General features: G+C 50.6%; 1 protein-coding gene across 8 annotated transcripts in view; it reads right to left on the bottom strand.

Annotated features, from left to right (window-relative positions):
• Positions 1–14,587, bottom strand: part of KLC4 (kinesin light chain 4) — a 595,564-nt gene that overhangs the window by 419,485 nt on the left and 161,492 nt on the right. For all 8 annotated transcript variants that reach the window (XM_085610149.1, XM_085610151.1, XM_085610153.1 and 5 more), the window contains exon 4: positions 13,891–13,969. In XM_085610149.1, coding sequence (XP_085466275.1) covers positions 13,891–13,969 — 79 coding nt within the window. The remainder of the gene's footprint in view (positions 1–13,890; positions 13,970–14,587) is intronic.

Here is a 14,587-nt window from a genome sequence, read left to right as displayed (position 1 = left end):
GATTTTCAAGAAAGGCTCGCCTCTGCTCCCATCCAACTACAGGCCCATCAGCTTGATAGATGTCTCCCAAAAACTTTTTGGGAGACTTATTCTAGATCGTCTCCAGAATTGGATAGAGGAAACCGCCACCCTGAGCCCATATCAGGCCGGGTTCAGAAAGGGGGTATCCACCATGGACCAAATCTTTCGCCTCAACCTTATCTACTGGAGGACGGCTCTCGTCGAGGGGGGCAGGTTGTTCACGGTCTTCGTGGACTTGCGTGCCGCCTTCGACTTGGTGCCCAGATCCAAACTCTGGAATGTCCTTGAGGATCTGGGAGTCCCGCCAGACATCCTGGCCATCCTGATTAAACTACACCAGGATAATTACGCGCGGGTCAGGTGCGGCAGGATGGGGGGGCTTAACAGAAAGATTCCCCGTTGACAGGGGGGTGAGGCAGGGATGCGTACTCGCACCTACCCTGTTCTGCCTCTTCGTCAACGGGGTAATTGCCCACCTGTCCAGGATAGATGACATTGACGCCCCCAGATTGAACGGCAGCAGGGTGCCCGCCATAATGTTTGCGGATGACACCCTGCTGCTGTCTAAATCCCCTATGGGAATTCAACGGGTAGTGGATGGGTTCTTGCAATTTTGTACCGAGAGGGGCCTAGAAATTAATGCCTCCAAGACAAAATATATGATTTTGAACCCTACCCCCTCAACACGTCCTAACCCACTGTTGGGTACAGTGCGTTTGGAGAGGGTCTCTACTTTTGAATATTTGGGGGTAACCCTGAATGAGAAAATGACATGGGGGATACATATCATCAAGGCAAATAGGAAGCTTTCACAGAAAGTGGGTGGTATTTCCAGAATGGTGGGCAAATCTATATACCGCCCACTGGGCCCCATGGTACAAATTTATAAATCCCAAGCTCGGGGCTCAGTTACATACGGCGGCGAACTATGGGGTCACACTCCTGCTAAAAACCTAACAAGCACAGAGAACAAATTTCTCAGGCAGCTGGTGGCTCTCCCCCCTAGCACGCCTCTGCTCCCTCTGAGATTGGACCTAGGACTTAGGCCCATCGCCGAGGAACTTGGCTTAAAACCATTATCTTTTTGGCAACGACTATGGAGCAGCGAGGATCTAAGCGATTACAGAAGCGAGCTACAGGAGTTCCTGGCCCTACCTAACATTAGTAATATCCCATGGCTCACTCACATAAAAAGATCTTGTGAAAGCTTAGGTCTAAAGGAATTATGGACCGACCCCGCAAACGCAAGCACGAGGATCCCCCGAAAGGCACTTTCTAAACTTTACTATCAGTCGAAGTTGAACATCGCTCTAGACAACACACGGGTGGGCTCACTGACTAATATATTCATACAATCAAAAGATTCATACCTAATGGAAAGTGTTTTGGATGGCATGGCACCTGTGTTGGCAAGAAAGCTCTATCTACAGTGGAGATATGGCTCTCTACCTCTGAGGGCTTTCACCACCACTTGGTCCCAACCTCCAACAAGTGAGCAATGCCCAGCACGTACATATACTCGGGAAAGTGATTTACATGTGGTCCTTTTCTGCAAAGCCTATCGAAGAGCGAGGAAGCATTGGCTCCTACCCATTCTTAAAAATATGGGGTTTAGGAAATTCTTGCCTGCGTTTAGAATACTAAAATCTGATTTGTCACCTCCGATTGTCTTTGCAGTGGCAAAGTTTTTAATGGCCATGTGGTATGTCCGATCTAGTCTTTTAAAAAAGGGGGGGGGTCGTATAATGTTAAATGATTTTAGAACACTCTTTTTCATGTTTTTAACTTCTCTTTTATGGAATTTTTGAAAGTCATTGTTCACATTTAAATGTTTAGTACATTGGAAACTTTCAAAATTTTAACAATTGTCAAGTATTTATATCTTTGATGATCTAAACGATCGAAAATAAAGATTATTTGATTTGATTTGATTTAATCTCCTACCCAACTTGTTGGTAATGCTAATTAACCTTTGTTACAATCGCCGCCTCTGCTTGATCCACTACAGATACTTGCCCACTCCCACTCACTTCCCTTCCCTTCCCTTTTTCCTATCTCTCTTTCCTATCTCTCTCTCACAATACTTCAACTGCCTTGCTTATATCAATTATGTCATTTAAGGAAGAGTATTTTTGCTACCCACAACCTCTCTTGCATCTCTTTACTCCATAACTGCACTATCAATTGATCAAATATTAACTTAATAGTCGTGTTCCAACATTAGCACTTTACTGACAGTTGTCGCAGACTTCATATAAACTCATCAACTGATTCAAATTACGCAGCCTTATCACTGTACTCGAACGAAGTTATCCAAAGTAAAAGTCCGACGTTGGAACAAAGTTCAAGGTAACGAACTAGAGTTGGCTTTGGGCCCCTTTCCCACCCCGTTATCGAATGACAATAACGAAGCAGCCTCCCAGTTTAATGAGTGGCTTTTGGCAGCGGCTAACCATGTTGCTCCTGAAAAATTGGTGACAGTAAAAAGATATAAGATATTGTCACCCTGGTATAGCCCTGAGCTTAAGTGCCTATAAGTAAGCTGCAGGAGAGCAGAATATTTTGAGACAAGTTTATAGCAATGAGAAGAAAGCAATCTATAACCAAGCCCTCCAGCAATATAAAAATGCAATCACTGCTGCCAAAACGTTATACTTTACAACTAAGATTGAGGAAGCTAGGAATTCCACCAAGGAATTATTCAAATCAGTCAAACTGCTGGCGAAACCGCAGCAGAATAATGCATTTAAGATAGACCAAGCAACGTGTAATAAATTGGCTCTTTATTTTCAGAGTAAGGTGCAAGTGATTTATAATGATATCTTGAATACTCGGGAGACTCATGATGAGCAATGGCAATTTCTTGATGATGATCGATCAACTCATTGCAGATTATCCTGTTTCCAGAAAATGACTAATGATGAGGTGCAAAAACTTCTCCTCTCCATAAAATCTGGATCATCTATTGATCCTTGTCCCCCGGCCATTATGCATCAGGCCACTAGAAAGATCGCGACAAGCCTACCCCCCTTATCAACCAAGTCCTGGAGTCGGGTATCTATCCTACAATTTGGGAAAAAGTGGCCATTAGGCCACTGCTTAAAAAGCCCACCTTGGACCCAAATGAGCCGAAAAATTACCGCCCAATTGCCGGTCTGCCAATAGTAGCAAAAATTCTGGAGAAATCATTAAACAAGGTGCTGAGTGATTATCTTGACACAAATACCGTGTTGGACTCCACGCAACATGGTTTTCGGTCCTACTATTCCACCGAATCTGCTCTGATTACTGCAACAGAGGAGATACGGAAAATAGTGGATGGGGGAGGCAGGGCGGTCCTCATACTCCTAGACCTATCGGCAGCATTTGACACCGTGAATCACACGGTGTTAATGCAGAGGCTGAAGGATCTGGGGGTTGAGGACACTGCCCTGGCCATTCTCTCCTCCTTTTTGGAGGCAAGGGAGCAAAGTCTGTTCTGGGATGGCTTAGCATCTGATAGTTTCCATCTTCCATGTGGGGTCCCACAGAGATCGGCCTTATCCCCGACAATGTTCAACATCTACGTCACTCCATTAGCCAGACTTACCATGAGGCATGGTTTCGCACTGGTCTCACATGCTGATGACTCGCAGCTTGTTATTTCCATTTGCAAGCAACCTGAAGTCACAGCCGCCAGATTTCATGCGTGGCTTTCGGAGATCATGAACTGGATGAACCATAGCTTCCTGAAAATTAACACCGATAAAACGGAAGTGATAGAATTCGGCCATGGCCGGTCCCTGTGGAATGACTCCTGGCGGCCGATCGAGGCCGGGAATTGCACTTGTCCCGTCCCCAAAGTCAGGAATCTCGGGGTCATGTTCGACGACCAGTTGAACTTTTCTGCACAAGTGAATAGTCTTAATTCTTCCCGTTTCTTTCTATTAAAAACTCTGAGAAAGATCTTTCCTTTTATCTCACAGGAACTACAAAAGACGGTGATGGTGGGTCTCTTTTGTCTAAACAAGACTATTGCAATGCCCTCTTTTTGGGCATTGATAAAACTCAGATAAGGAAACTTCAGTCCTTACAGAATGCAGCAGCAAGACTGCTTTTGAATATTCTCAAAAGACAACCAACTTCAGCAGGAATTAAATCACTGCACTGGTTTCCTATCCAGCAGCGGGTGGAATTTAAGGCCTTATGCCTGGTCCACAAAACACTTCACGGTGGTGGTGCCGAGGAAATTTCAAGAATCTTCTTACCTTACATCCCTTCGCGTGCCCTTAGATCTGCCAGCCTAGGCCTACTTCAGATTGCTAAGATTAGGCGGGCAAGATGGGGAGGAAAGACATTATCGAACGGCACAGCAAAACTATGGAACAAAATGCCAATGGCAATGAGATTCCAAGCAAACCGGCAGCTTTTTAGGAAGGATCTGAAAACATGGCTATTTTCATCCATCTAGTCCTTCTGGTAATAAAGTCCTTTCCTCTGACATACACTAGTGCTAAAACGCCACAGCAATCGAGCGCTTTATAAACATATACAAAAAAAAAATGTTTAAATGTAATCTTCTTTGGATGAGTGTAAAATGTATGCCTAGACTTTACTATATTGTTTTTTTTATTTATTTTTATTTTATTAATTTTCATACAAACTTAGACAACATATGGTTCCAGTACATGTAATGACATCCGAGCATAATCTACATGTTACAAGGATTCCAGCATATGTTATAAGAGCATTAGAGGCATGGAGGCACAATGTCCAAGAGTCCGCGGAGACCAGTGAACGTGCAAGTGTCAGCTCCGGTGTGCGGGTACATGTCCATGGTCCAGCAGTGCACACACATTAGAGGGAAGGAGCAGGCAGACCCCCCCCACCCGTCGGAGGCTACACTGGAGCTCAGAGGGCATGGATCCAGAAGTGTGTGTCCAACAGTAGATCCCCTATGAAGGCGGCGGAGGGGATAGTCAGTAGTGGGCCTGAACGGGTGTTCAATGAGATACCTGGTGAGGGGGGCCCATATGTCACGGGGTCTGGAGGATGTGGGTAGGAGGTCCATGTAGGTGGTCAGCTGCTCCTGCCAAAGGATCATGTCACTGAGCCAACCCTTAAACTTCAGTGCCCTGCCCTTACCCCATCTACAAGCTACCCTGCGTCTGGCTAACAGTGTACTGACAGTAATGAAGTTGTGGTGTGTCGCTGGCAGCTCAGCCGTGTATCCAAGCAGCGCCAGTAGTGGGGATCTCGGTATCTTCAGGGGTGTCATGAGCTCCAGAGCGTCAAAGATCTGTTGCCAATACGACTGCACAGCCCCACAGTCCCATGACAGGTGTAGGAAATTTGCATTGTCGGATCTGCAACGATCACATTGTGCATTGTCCTGCAGCCCGTATCGATATAAGCGGACGGGTGTATAATACATTCGATGGAGGAATTTATAGTGGGTAATGCGTAAACGGCTATTTGAGGACACAAGCTCAGTCTGTTTGCAGCAGTAATCCCACTGTCCCACAGTCTGTAATGTCGTGTCCCATTTCTATGCACCATTTGGCATGCGCCGGGCACTGATGTCCATGTAGAGGCTATGGTATAGGGTGGACACAAGGTGTGAGGCCTCTGGGGCACGCAGTATGTGATGGAGTGGGGCGACCGTGGGGGGCTCCTGTGGGTATGATGGTGTGTGTTCCCTTACGCCCTGTCTTAAACGCACATATAAGAAAACGTCTATAGGGCAGGGCGGGGCCTTTTGAAAAAGTTGTGTTTGTCCCTGAATTTGCCTTTTAGATAAAGGTTCCCCCAGCAGGTGAGTCCGAACTTAGTCTTGGTCTGAGAGAAAATTCCCTCTTGAAGTAGTGGCATTTTGGGATGGTACGTGAGTGGCATCAGTGGGGAATAGAGCATCAACGCCTTAAGAAGGTGGGAGAGACGCTGCCAGGCCTTGACGGTGCAAGCAAACGAAGATGGCCCCTCTGGGCGGCCCTCAGGGCAAGACAGGAGGAGCCCGTCCAGTAGAATGGGATGTGCCAGCCAGTGCTCCCTAGCGACCCGAGGCGTGTATCTGGGGGGATAAAACCAATAGCGCGCAAAATGCGCCTGGGCACACAAATAGTATAGTTCCAAATTGGGTACATCGAACCCCCCCTGTGAATAAGGGCGAGTGAGTATGTCCCACTGCAGCCATGGTTGCTTTCCCCCCACACTAGTCGAATGAGTTCCGACCGAAGCAAAAACTTAGGGAGGACAATCATTTTGATGAGCGATATACGCCCTGCGATAGTGAGGGGAAGGGCTATCCACCTGTTAATGCAGCCTGTGATGTGATCAAGGGCGCGGCCGTAGTTACATCGTAGTAGTTCTTCGCGATCATTGGTGACCTGCACCCCCAAATATCGCACCCCCTCCGTGCACCACTCGATAGGGTAATCAGTGGAGAATGGTACCACCGCGGCGGTGAGCGGGAATACCTGGGATTTGGCTCGGATAATTGTGATCCCCGAAAGACCACAGAATCGCACGAATTCCCGCAGAAGAGGAATAAGATTTTGGTGCGGATGCTTTACATAGAGTGTAACGTCATCCGCCTATAAAGAAATCAATATGGGACGGAGAAAGCACCTAAGGGCTCTCTCTTAATGATGTTGCCTGAGTTTCGCCACGAGGGGTTCCATTACAAGGGCGAAGAGAAGTGGCGAGAGTGGGCATCCCTGACGGGTGCCCCTCGTAAGCCTAATGGATGGGGAGATATGCCCCTTTATTTTCACCCTGGCTGTGGGGGAACTGTAAAGCAGACGTATCCAGGAAAGAAACCCAACAGAAAGGCCCATGTTCTGAAGGGTGGTGAACAGGTAGTCCCACTCCACCGAGTCAAAGGTCTTCGTGGTGTCCAAGAAGACCGCCACGAGAACCAGTTGGGGATCGACGTTGTGCATAACGGAGAACAAAGTGCGTAGGTTATGGGAGGTCGCCCTCCCCGGTATGAAACCTGCCTGGTCGGGCAGCACCAGTTTCGCCATCAGGAGACTCAGCCAGTTTGCTAAGAGTTTCGCGAGGATCTTTGCGTCGGTATTGATAAGGGACAGGGGCCTGCGGGCACCAGTTTCGCCATCAGGAGACTCAGCCAGTTTGCTAAGAGTTTCGCGAGGATCTTTGCGTCGGTATTGATAAGGGACAGGGGCCTGCGGGCTTGCCGGGCTTCAGTAGGGAGACGATAAGTGCTTCTCTCATGGTATCCGGGTGAATCCGAGCCTCCAAAGCCTCCTCGTAGACCTCCCATAATATAGGTATTAACTGCTCCATGTAGGCCTTGTAAAAATCCACTGGTAGGCCATCGGAGCCCGGGGCCTTCCCAGATTTCATTTTCATGATTGCCTCCCGGAATTAGTCTCCCTCAAAAGGCGCATCCAAAAATTCACGTTGAAAGTTCCCCAGCAAGCCCAGAGAGATGTCTTGAAAAAAGGAGGAAAAATCGGGGGGCTCAGCTTGGCTGGAAGTGTACAGTTCCTCATAAAAGGAGGTGAAGGCAAGCAAAATGCTGCGACTGTCCCTGTGGCGCGCCCCCTCAGCATCCAGAATATCGAGAATATAGTTAGAGAATCGAGGCTGTTGCACCTCTGCGGCTAGCGCCCTTTCGGCCTCTCCCCCTCCCCGGACCGGCGCGTAATGAAATATTTGCCCCGAAAGCGAGTCTCATGCTCGGCTGCCTCCGTATATTCTGTGAGTTTGTCCCACATCGCGGCTGCTTGAGTGCCCGACGTGTCGAGCCACATGTCCGCCTCTAACCGCTTGAGCTCCCCTTCCAGTCGGCGCAGCTCCCACCGGATGTCACGGAGGACACCAAAGCTCTTTGCCATGCAGAAGCCTCGAAGGGTGACCTTGAAAGCGTCCCAGAGGATGCCCATGCTGGTAACTGAACACCTGTTACGGTGAACAAAATCTGAAATCTCCACACCAAGTTCCGCTCGGAAAACCGCGTTCAATAGTGCTTCAGGTACTAGCCTCCAACTGAAGGGGGAAGCGATGGAGTTCGGGGGGGGGGGGGGGGGGGTCACCTGTAGGAGTACGGGTGCATGGTCTGAGAGTGTTCTGGCCATGTGGGTGGTGACAACCATCCACGGCCCCACCCCACGTGAGACCAACCAGTAATCAAGGCGCGACCAGGCAGTGCGAGCCGTGGTGTAATAAGTGCCCCCCTTCTTCCCCGGGTGGTTGTGCCTCCACGTGTCTATAAGCCTGTGTGCCAAGAGGAGGTCCGCGTGCCTTGGGTTTTAGTATAGTGGTGGGGCATGGCAGGAGAGCGATCCAGTGCAGGACAGAGCCGTATTCAGGTCCCCACCCCAAAGTATATGGGTCGAGCACACGTTCAAGATTTGCCCCCAGAGTGCGGTGTAATAGTCAGGGTCATCAACGTTTGGACCGTAACAACTGACCAGTGTGACTTACTGTGTTCCCAGGACACCACAGAGTATGTAGTGCCTTTCAGAGTGGTCACCCAGCGTGCCACCCAACACGAAAGGAACACCCCTCTTGACAAGTATAAGTGTACCTCGCGAATATGAGGAGTAGGAGGAGAAGACCCTGACTGATGCCCACCTACTCCCAAAACAGGGCGACCTATGGGGGTCAGTAGGAGTCTCCTGAAGCATCGCTATATGAATGTGATGTCTGTCAAGATCTGCTGAGTTGACGACACTTCCGGGGGTCCCCCAGGTCTCCAACATTCCATGTGAGCAGGTTTATGCGCAATGGATCCGTGTTCGATGGCACAGTAGTGTAGTGAATGTTCTAATAGTGGATACCTTATGAAAAGTATGGCATGAATATGCCGCGACGGGTGCTGACGGATATGTCTGGAGATGTACGATGTTGGAACCTTTAGTCTGCGATAAGATTACCCCGCCCACCACCACCCACAACAGCACCCCAATCGTGCTGGGAGTGTCCCTCTCCGTCAAGACCCCTGAAGACCAGAAAAGAACATAAAAAAAGAAAGATCGAACAATCAGCCCATGGAAGAGCCACAGAGAGTAGGGGGGGGGGGGGGGGGGAACACCCATGGGGGGGTCACCAGGGCTACACGGAAACCTCCCTTCCCGCAGCCCAGTTTGGCCAAAGTCTCCGTGTCCCAAGGGGGCAGGAACCAGGCAGGGAAGAGGGAGGGGTACTTGGCTCTACATATGGGGTTACCATCTGCTATGAGGAAGCATGGTTACAAACAGCTAAAAGAGAAGGAGATCGCTTCTAGCGAACAGGTCAAATGAGTACTTATCTGCATCCATCCAGTAGGCGGTAGATCAAAGGTCCCAGCAAGGGTGCACTGTGGGCTTGGTATGGAGGCCCAGCCGCAGCAGCAGCCAGGAGGCGGAGCAGAGACAGCACGTCGAGGACTCCAGGAGTTCCCATCTCTGTCCACCGACTTGAGAGAGTCTTCAATCCGCCGAAGGGGAGTCTGATCTGGAGGTGCGGCCACTCGCCGCCCCACCAGGGGAGTGTCGGGGAAGCGACTTCAGGAATTTCTCCACCTGGTGCGGGTTCGTGAAGATGGTGCTTTTCCCACGATGGGAGACTCAGTGGCGTGCTGGGTATAGAAGGGCGTACTCAATTTGAGCCTTGCGGAGTTTTTGTTTGACTTCCAGGTATTTGCGGCGCGCCTCCTGGACTGCGACGGTGAAGTCAGGGAAAATAGTGAACTCTACTCCATCATGCTGTAAGTTCTTATGCTCCCTTGCAAGTTTCAGGGCCGCGTCCCGATCACGGTAAATAAGGAGTTGGGCCACAATCGGCCTGGGGTGCCCACCAGGCAGGGGGCGCAGCCCCAGTGAGCGATAAGCCCGCTCCACGATGAACTGGACCGAGAAAGGGTTCCCTTCACTGGCGCCACGCAGCAGCCGCTCAACATACTCCTCCATGCGGCCCGTATTGGTGCTCTCCGGAATGCCCATAATCCGGATGTTGTTCCGGCGGCTGCGGGCTTCTAAGTCTTAATTTTTGGGGGCCATCACCTTTAGGAGTTTATCCATCTGTGCCACGTGCCTCTGCGAGGTAGCATCCTCATTGTCCGATATGTGCCGCTCGGCCTCCTTAAGCTGCCCGTCGTGTTTGTCCACCTTCTGGACTAGAAAATCCAGGCAAGAGTTCATGGTGTCCATCTTTCCTGATAAGTCAGACATGCTATGCTGTAGGGCCAGGAGTTGCGCTTTAACCTCATCGCCCTGGGCTGAGGGCTGCGACTGCAACGCTTCCCCAGCCGCCAGGGTTGAGTCTTCCGGCGTCGATCGCGTGGCAACCTTCTTGGCCTCAAATACTAGTCCGGATTGTCGGCCGTCTGGCTTCCCCATAACAGCATCGAGGGTCTAGGGCCTGCAGGCGTGGACGGGGGCAGCAATCCGCTGCAGTCAGAGAGAGGAAGATACGAGGAGCGCCGGTATGTCCACGGAACTTAGCCGCTACCGTGCCCCCACAGTAGCCTCGAAAGGCCCAACCAGACCAGGATGTAATTCACCGCAGGGGACCGCATGGGGAGCCGCCGGCCCCGGCAAAGGCCGATACAATGAAGGGTCTGCTGGGCAAGCCGCGGAGGTGGCAGCGCACCCTACACCAGCCACAGTCGAGCTCCGGCGATGATTAGGCAGCCCAAGCTGCAGACCGCAGCAACTTGAAGGAGTGTGTCTAAGCGTGGGCCAGGGACCGCCACGGAGGTCAACAGATGAAGGTATGTTGGCTGGGCTAAGCGAAGTCGGGGCCACCGTGCAGGGCCCGGCGCCGGGAGGCCGGTTCACTGAAAACGTGCAGGCGGGTGGCGCGGCGAAGGCCAAAACAGTTTGTGGCAGTGCCTTCCTGGGGACCCACCGGGGCCCACCCGGGGAGTCGCTGGCGCCGACGAAGGGCCAATACCATTGAGGGCCTGTGAATGACAAGTCAGCCCAGGCGTGGGCCAGGGACAGCCGCTGAGCACAGCAGATGAAGGCGCTTTGGTTGGGCGAAGTGCAGTCGAGGCCGATGGGCAGGGCCCGGTGTCGTGGGGCCAGTCCGCTTTGAATGTGCAAGCTGATGGTGTGACGAAGGCCCAAATCAGTTCGTGGCAGCGCTGTAGTGGGGACTTGCGCGGAACCGGCGACTCCTCTTACCAGGCGGGTCCGTCGCTCCGGAACATCACAGGCAGCCCGCGCCGCCAAGGTCTGTTAGCGTGGGCCGCAGTGCGAGGCGAGGGCCCGCCCGCGGCGCACTCACTGTCCCCACAGCGTCGGAATGGCAGGAGCAGGCAGCGATAGCTACTGCAGCAGCAATAGCGGGAGCGCCACACCGCAAGGCGCGTGAGCTCCAATACGGCCCACCGACCACGTGGGAGCAGCGGCACTCAAATGATCTCCAATGCCAGGCCGAGCTCCAGATGATTCATCAGTGCCTCCCGCCCCTCAGTTGAGGCAGCTCCAGTATCCACATGGAGCCCCGCTTTCACTCGAAATTCACACCAGAGGCAGCAGTTGTGTAGGGGTTGGCAATCCCACAGTACTACTTCAAAACGGAGCGCAGAGGCAGAGGATAATTAAAGGATTAGGTGCCAAGCAGCCGGAGCCTCACAGGCGTTCAGCCATCTTGGTCGTGCGCCACCTAGTGCCCCCTACTATATTTGTTTCTTTAGCAAACATATCGTTAAGTCTTTGCCTCGCTTCCTTACAGGTTATCAGCTATTGGTTGACCATGATTGTCCAGGCAAATAGGTAAATAAAGAAATACACACTGGGCTTCCATTCCAGGAGCACCAAGGAATGGTGCTTTTTCCTCTGCGGCCTGAAGTCTTGTCCGTCCATCTCCTCAGAGTAATTATCAAACATGTCTACCCACTTGTCCCATTCCATGGATGAATTGCCAAGAAGTACCACGAATGCGAGTGGGAGTATCACTGATGTGGTTGGTGCCATTGTGTGCTCAACAGTTCCCGAGGTGAGGAAAAAGTGGCTGCAGAAAAAGACATAGCTGTAAAATTATACAGTATGGTTTTTAGCTGAACCAACACAATTCCTTTTATCTTCGAGGTTCATTAAATGATCGTCTGTTCCATGGTATAATCTGGTTTAATGAGGAAGTGAACTTGCTTAAGGTTGTTTCCTTTGAAGCAAGTGTGGCCCATCACCATATCAAATTTGCCTCCATAGTCACAGTGCGTCGGGAATAAATGCCGGACAAATGACAAAGATGGTAAGAGCTAAATATGTCCTGCTAAAGAAGTTGCTTCATTTATAAATGCTCCCAGCATGCAAGAGTTCTGTTCAACCCACACTGTTGTACGCCCGACAGCAACTAGCAGGAGGATCACCTCGCTCTCAGTCCTAATGAATCTGCCCATCAGGCATGTATGGCTCGAGGCTGAACAAGCAGTTAATCGAGCCCTACTCTTTACATGTTTCCAAAGGCGACAATATCACAAGCAAACACCGACGTGGATCAAAGAAGTTGAGTCACAAAGAGTCTCACTTGGGAGGTCCTCAAGATACATAAGCTGATGTACGCGCTCCGTTTCACCTTTGAGTCACAGTCACCAACAGAAAAAAGTTTTTTCTGCAAGGCAGTAACTACTGCACAAATGCTGAATTAGGCAGTGCAGGAAACCGGTGGCGGAATTATGACATAGGCCGAGTCAAATCTAGGAGTACACAAATGTCCATAAAAACAACAAATGTCTTGGCTCCAATATCCTTATAAAACACCTCCAAAGTAATGCTTGAGATGCGGGACCAGAGCTCGTCACCGAGAGGGCACTTCCAATGTGAATATGACATGATCGCGGTCCTTCCACTCCAGTCAGTGGTTAACTGCTCAGGAATGGAATTTCTACAGTCGAGTCTAATCGTACCAAGAACGTTGATACAGAAGAGTTCTATATATTAAATTCATATCATATCCCCCATCCCTCCAATGAACAACCAACGGAACACAAAGTAAAAGTTCATGAACAAAACTACAACACATTATGTAAAACTGCAAAATCGTAAAAATCAGCACTCATCGCACATACTTCGCCTCACAGATGGGGGGGTGCAATGGACTCGTCCTGGGGGTTAACAGATAGGGGTACAATGAACACATCCTGGGGCTCACAGATGGGGGGGTACAATGGATACGTCCTGCGGCTCACAGATTGGGGCTGCAATGGACATGTCCCGGGGCTCACTGATGAGGGGTTAAATGGCACTCATACGGGGAAGTGAAATGGATATGGTCCGGAGCTCATAACACCTGGCAGAATGGACACTGCTTGAGGCTCACAGATGGGGAGATACAATGGGGTTTGGGGGTCCTAGTTAGGGAGGTACAATAGACACGGCCTGGGGTTTGCACATGGGGCGGTACAATGGACACCGCCTGGGTCTTACAGATGGGGTTGTGCAATGGATACGGCCTGGGACTCAAGGCCTGTGCAGTAGGCAGGTGGAGTGAACACGGCCTAGTGTTCACAGTTGGGCAAGTGCAAGACATGGCCTGAGGTTCACAGATGGAGAGGTACAATGGCCATGGTCTGGTGCTCACATCTGGGCAGGTGCAGTGGACATGGCCTGAGGTTCACAGATGTAGCGGTGCGATGGGCAGGGACTGGTGCTCACAGTTGGGCAAGTGCAAGGCACGGCCTAAGGTGCACAGATAAAGAGGTACAGTGGACACGGCCTAGTGCTCACAGTTGGGCATGTGCAGTGGACATGGACTGAGGTTCACAGATGGAGAGGTACAGTGGGCATGGCCTGGTGCTCACAGCTGGGCAGGTGCAGTGGACATGGACTGAGGTTCACAGATGGAGAGGTGCAGTGGGCATGGCCTGGTGCTCACAGCTGGGCAGGTGCAGTGGACATGGCCTGAGACAAGATCAGCAGAAACACACACACTTACTTCCTTGGCCATTATCTTCCTCCTCATTCGGGAACAGATCGTCCAAGGTCTCTTTGGTGGAATCTCCCTCCTTCTCCTCCTGAGAGACAGAAAATATAATAATAATTTTTAGTTGGATAAAGTGTAAAACATTCATGGAAGTAGAATTCAGGAGATCTTGCTTTAACCGAATCCCATTTGCTTTGGACTACTATTCTGCCTTCACAGAGGCAGACACTTCCACTGTGCCGCAGCCCTATTCCAATACAGCCAAGTCAGCTAGATTCACTTGTCACCAAGATGAGTCTTCTATGCTGTACCGCAAGTATACTCCCCCAAAAGTGAGCCACTTATCCTGTATTACGGCAATACTCTTTCCACATGGACTCATCCATCCTGTACCACTACCGTACTCTCACTCGACAGGAGTAATCCATCCTGTATCACTACCGTACTCTCGCTCGACAGGAGTCATCCATCCTGTACCACTACAGTACTCTCACTCGACAGGAGTCATCCATCCTGTACCGCTACAGTACTCTCACTCGACAGGAGTCATCCATCCTGTATCACTACAGTACTCCCACTCAACAGGAGTCATCCATCCTATATCACTACCGTACTCTCGCTCGACAGGAGTCATCCATCCTGTATCACTACAGTACTCTCACTCGACAGGAGTCATCCATCCTGTACCACTACCGTACTCTCACCCGTC

The sequence above is a fragment of the Triturus cristatus genome, chromosome 6, assembly GCF_964204655.1.
Source record: "Triturus cristatus chromosome 6, aTriCri1.1, whole genome shotgun sequence".
NCBI lineage: Eukaryota > Metazoa > Chordata > Amphibia > Caudata > Salamandridae > Triturus > Triturus cristatus.
This window is presented reverse-complemented; position numbering and strand designations above follow the sequence as displayed.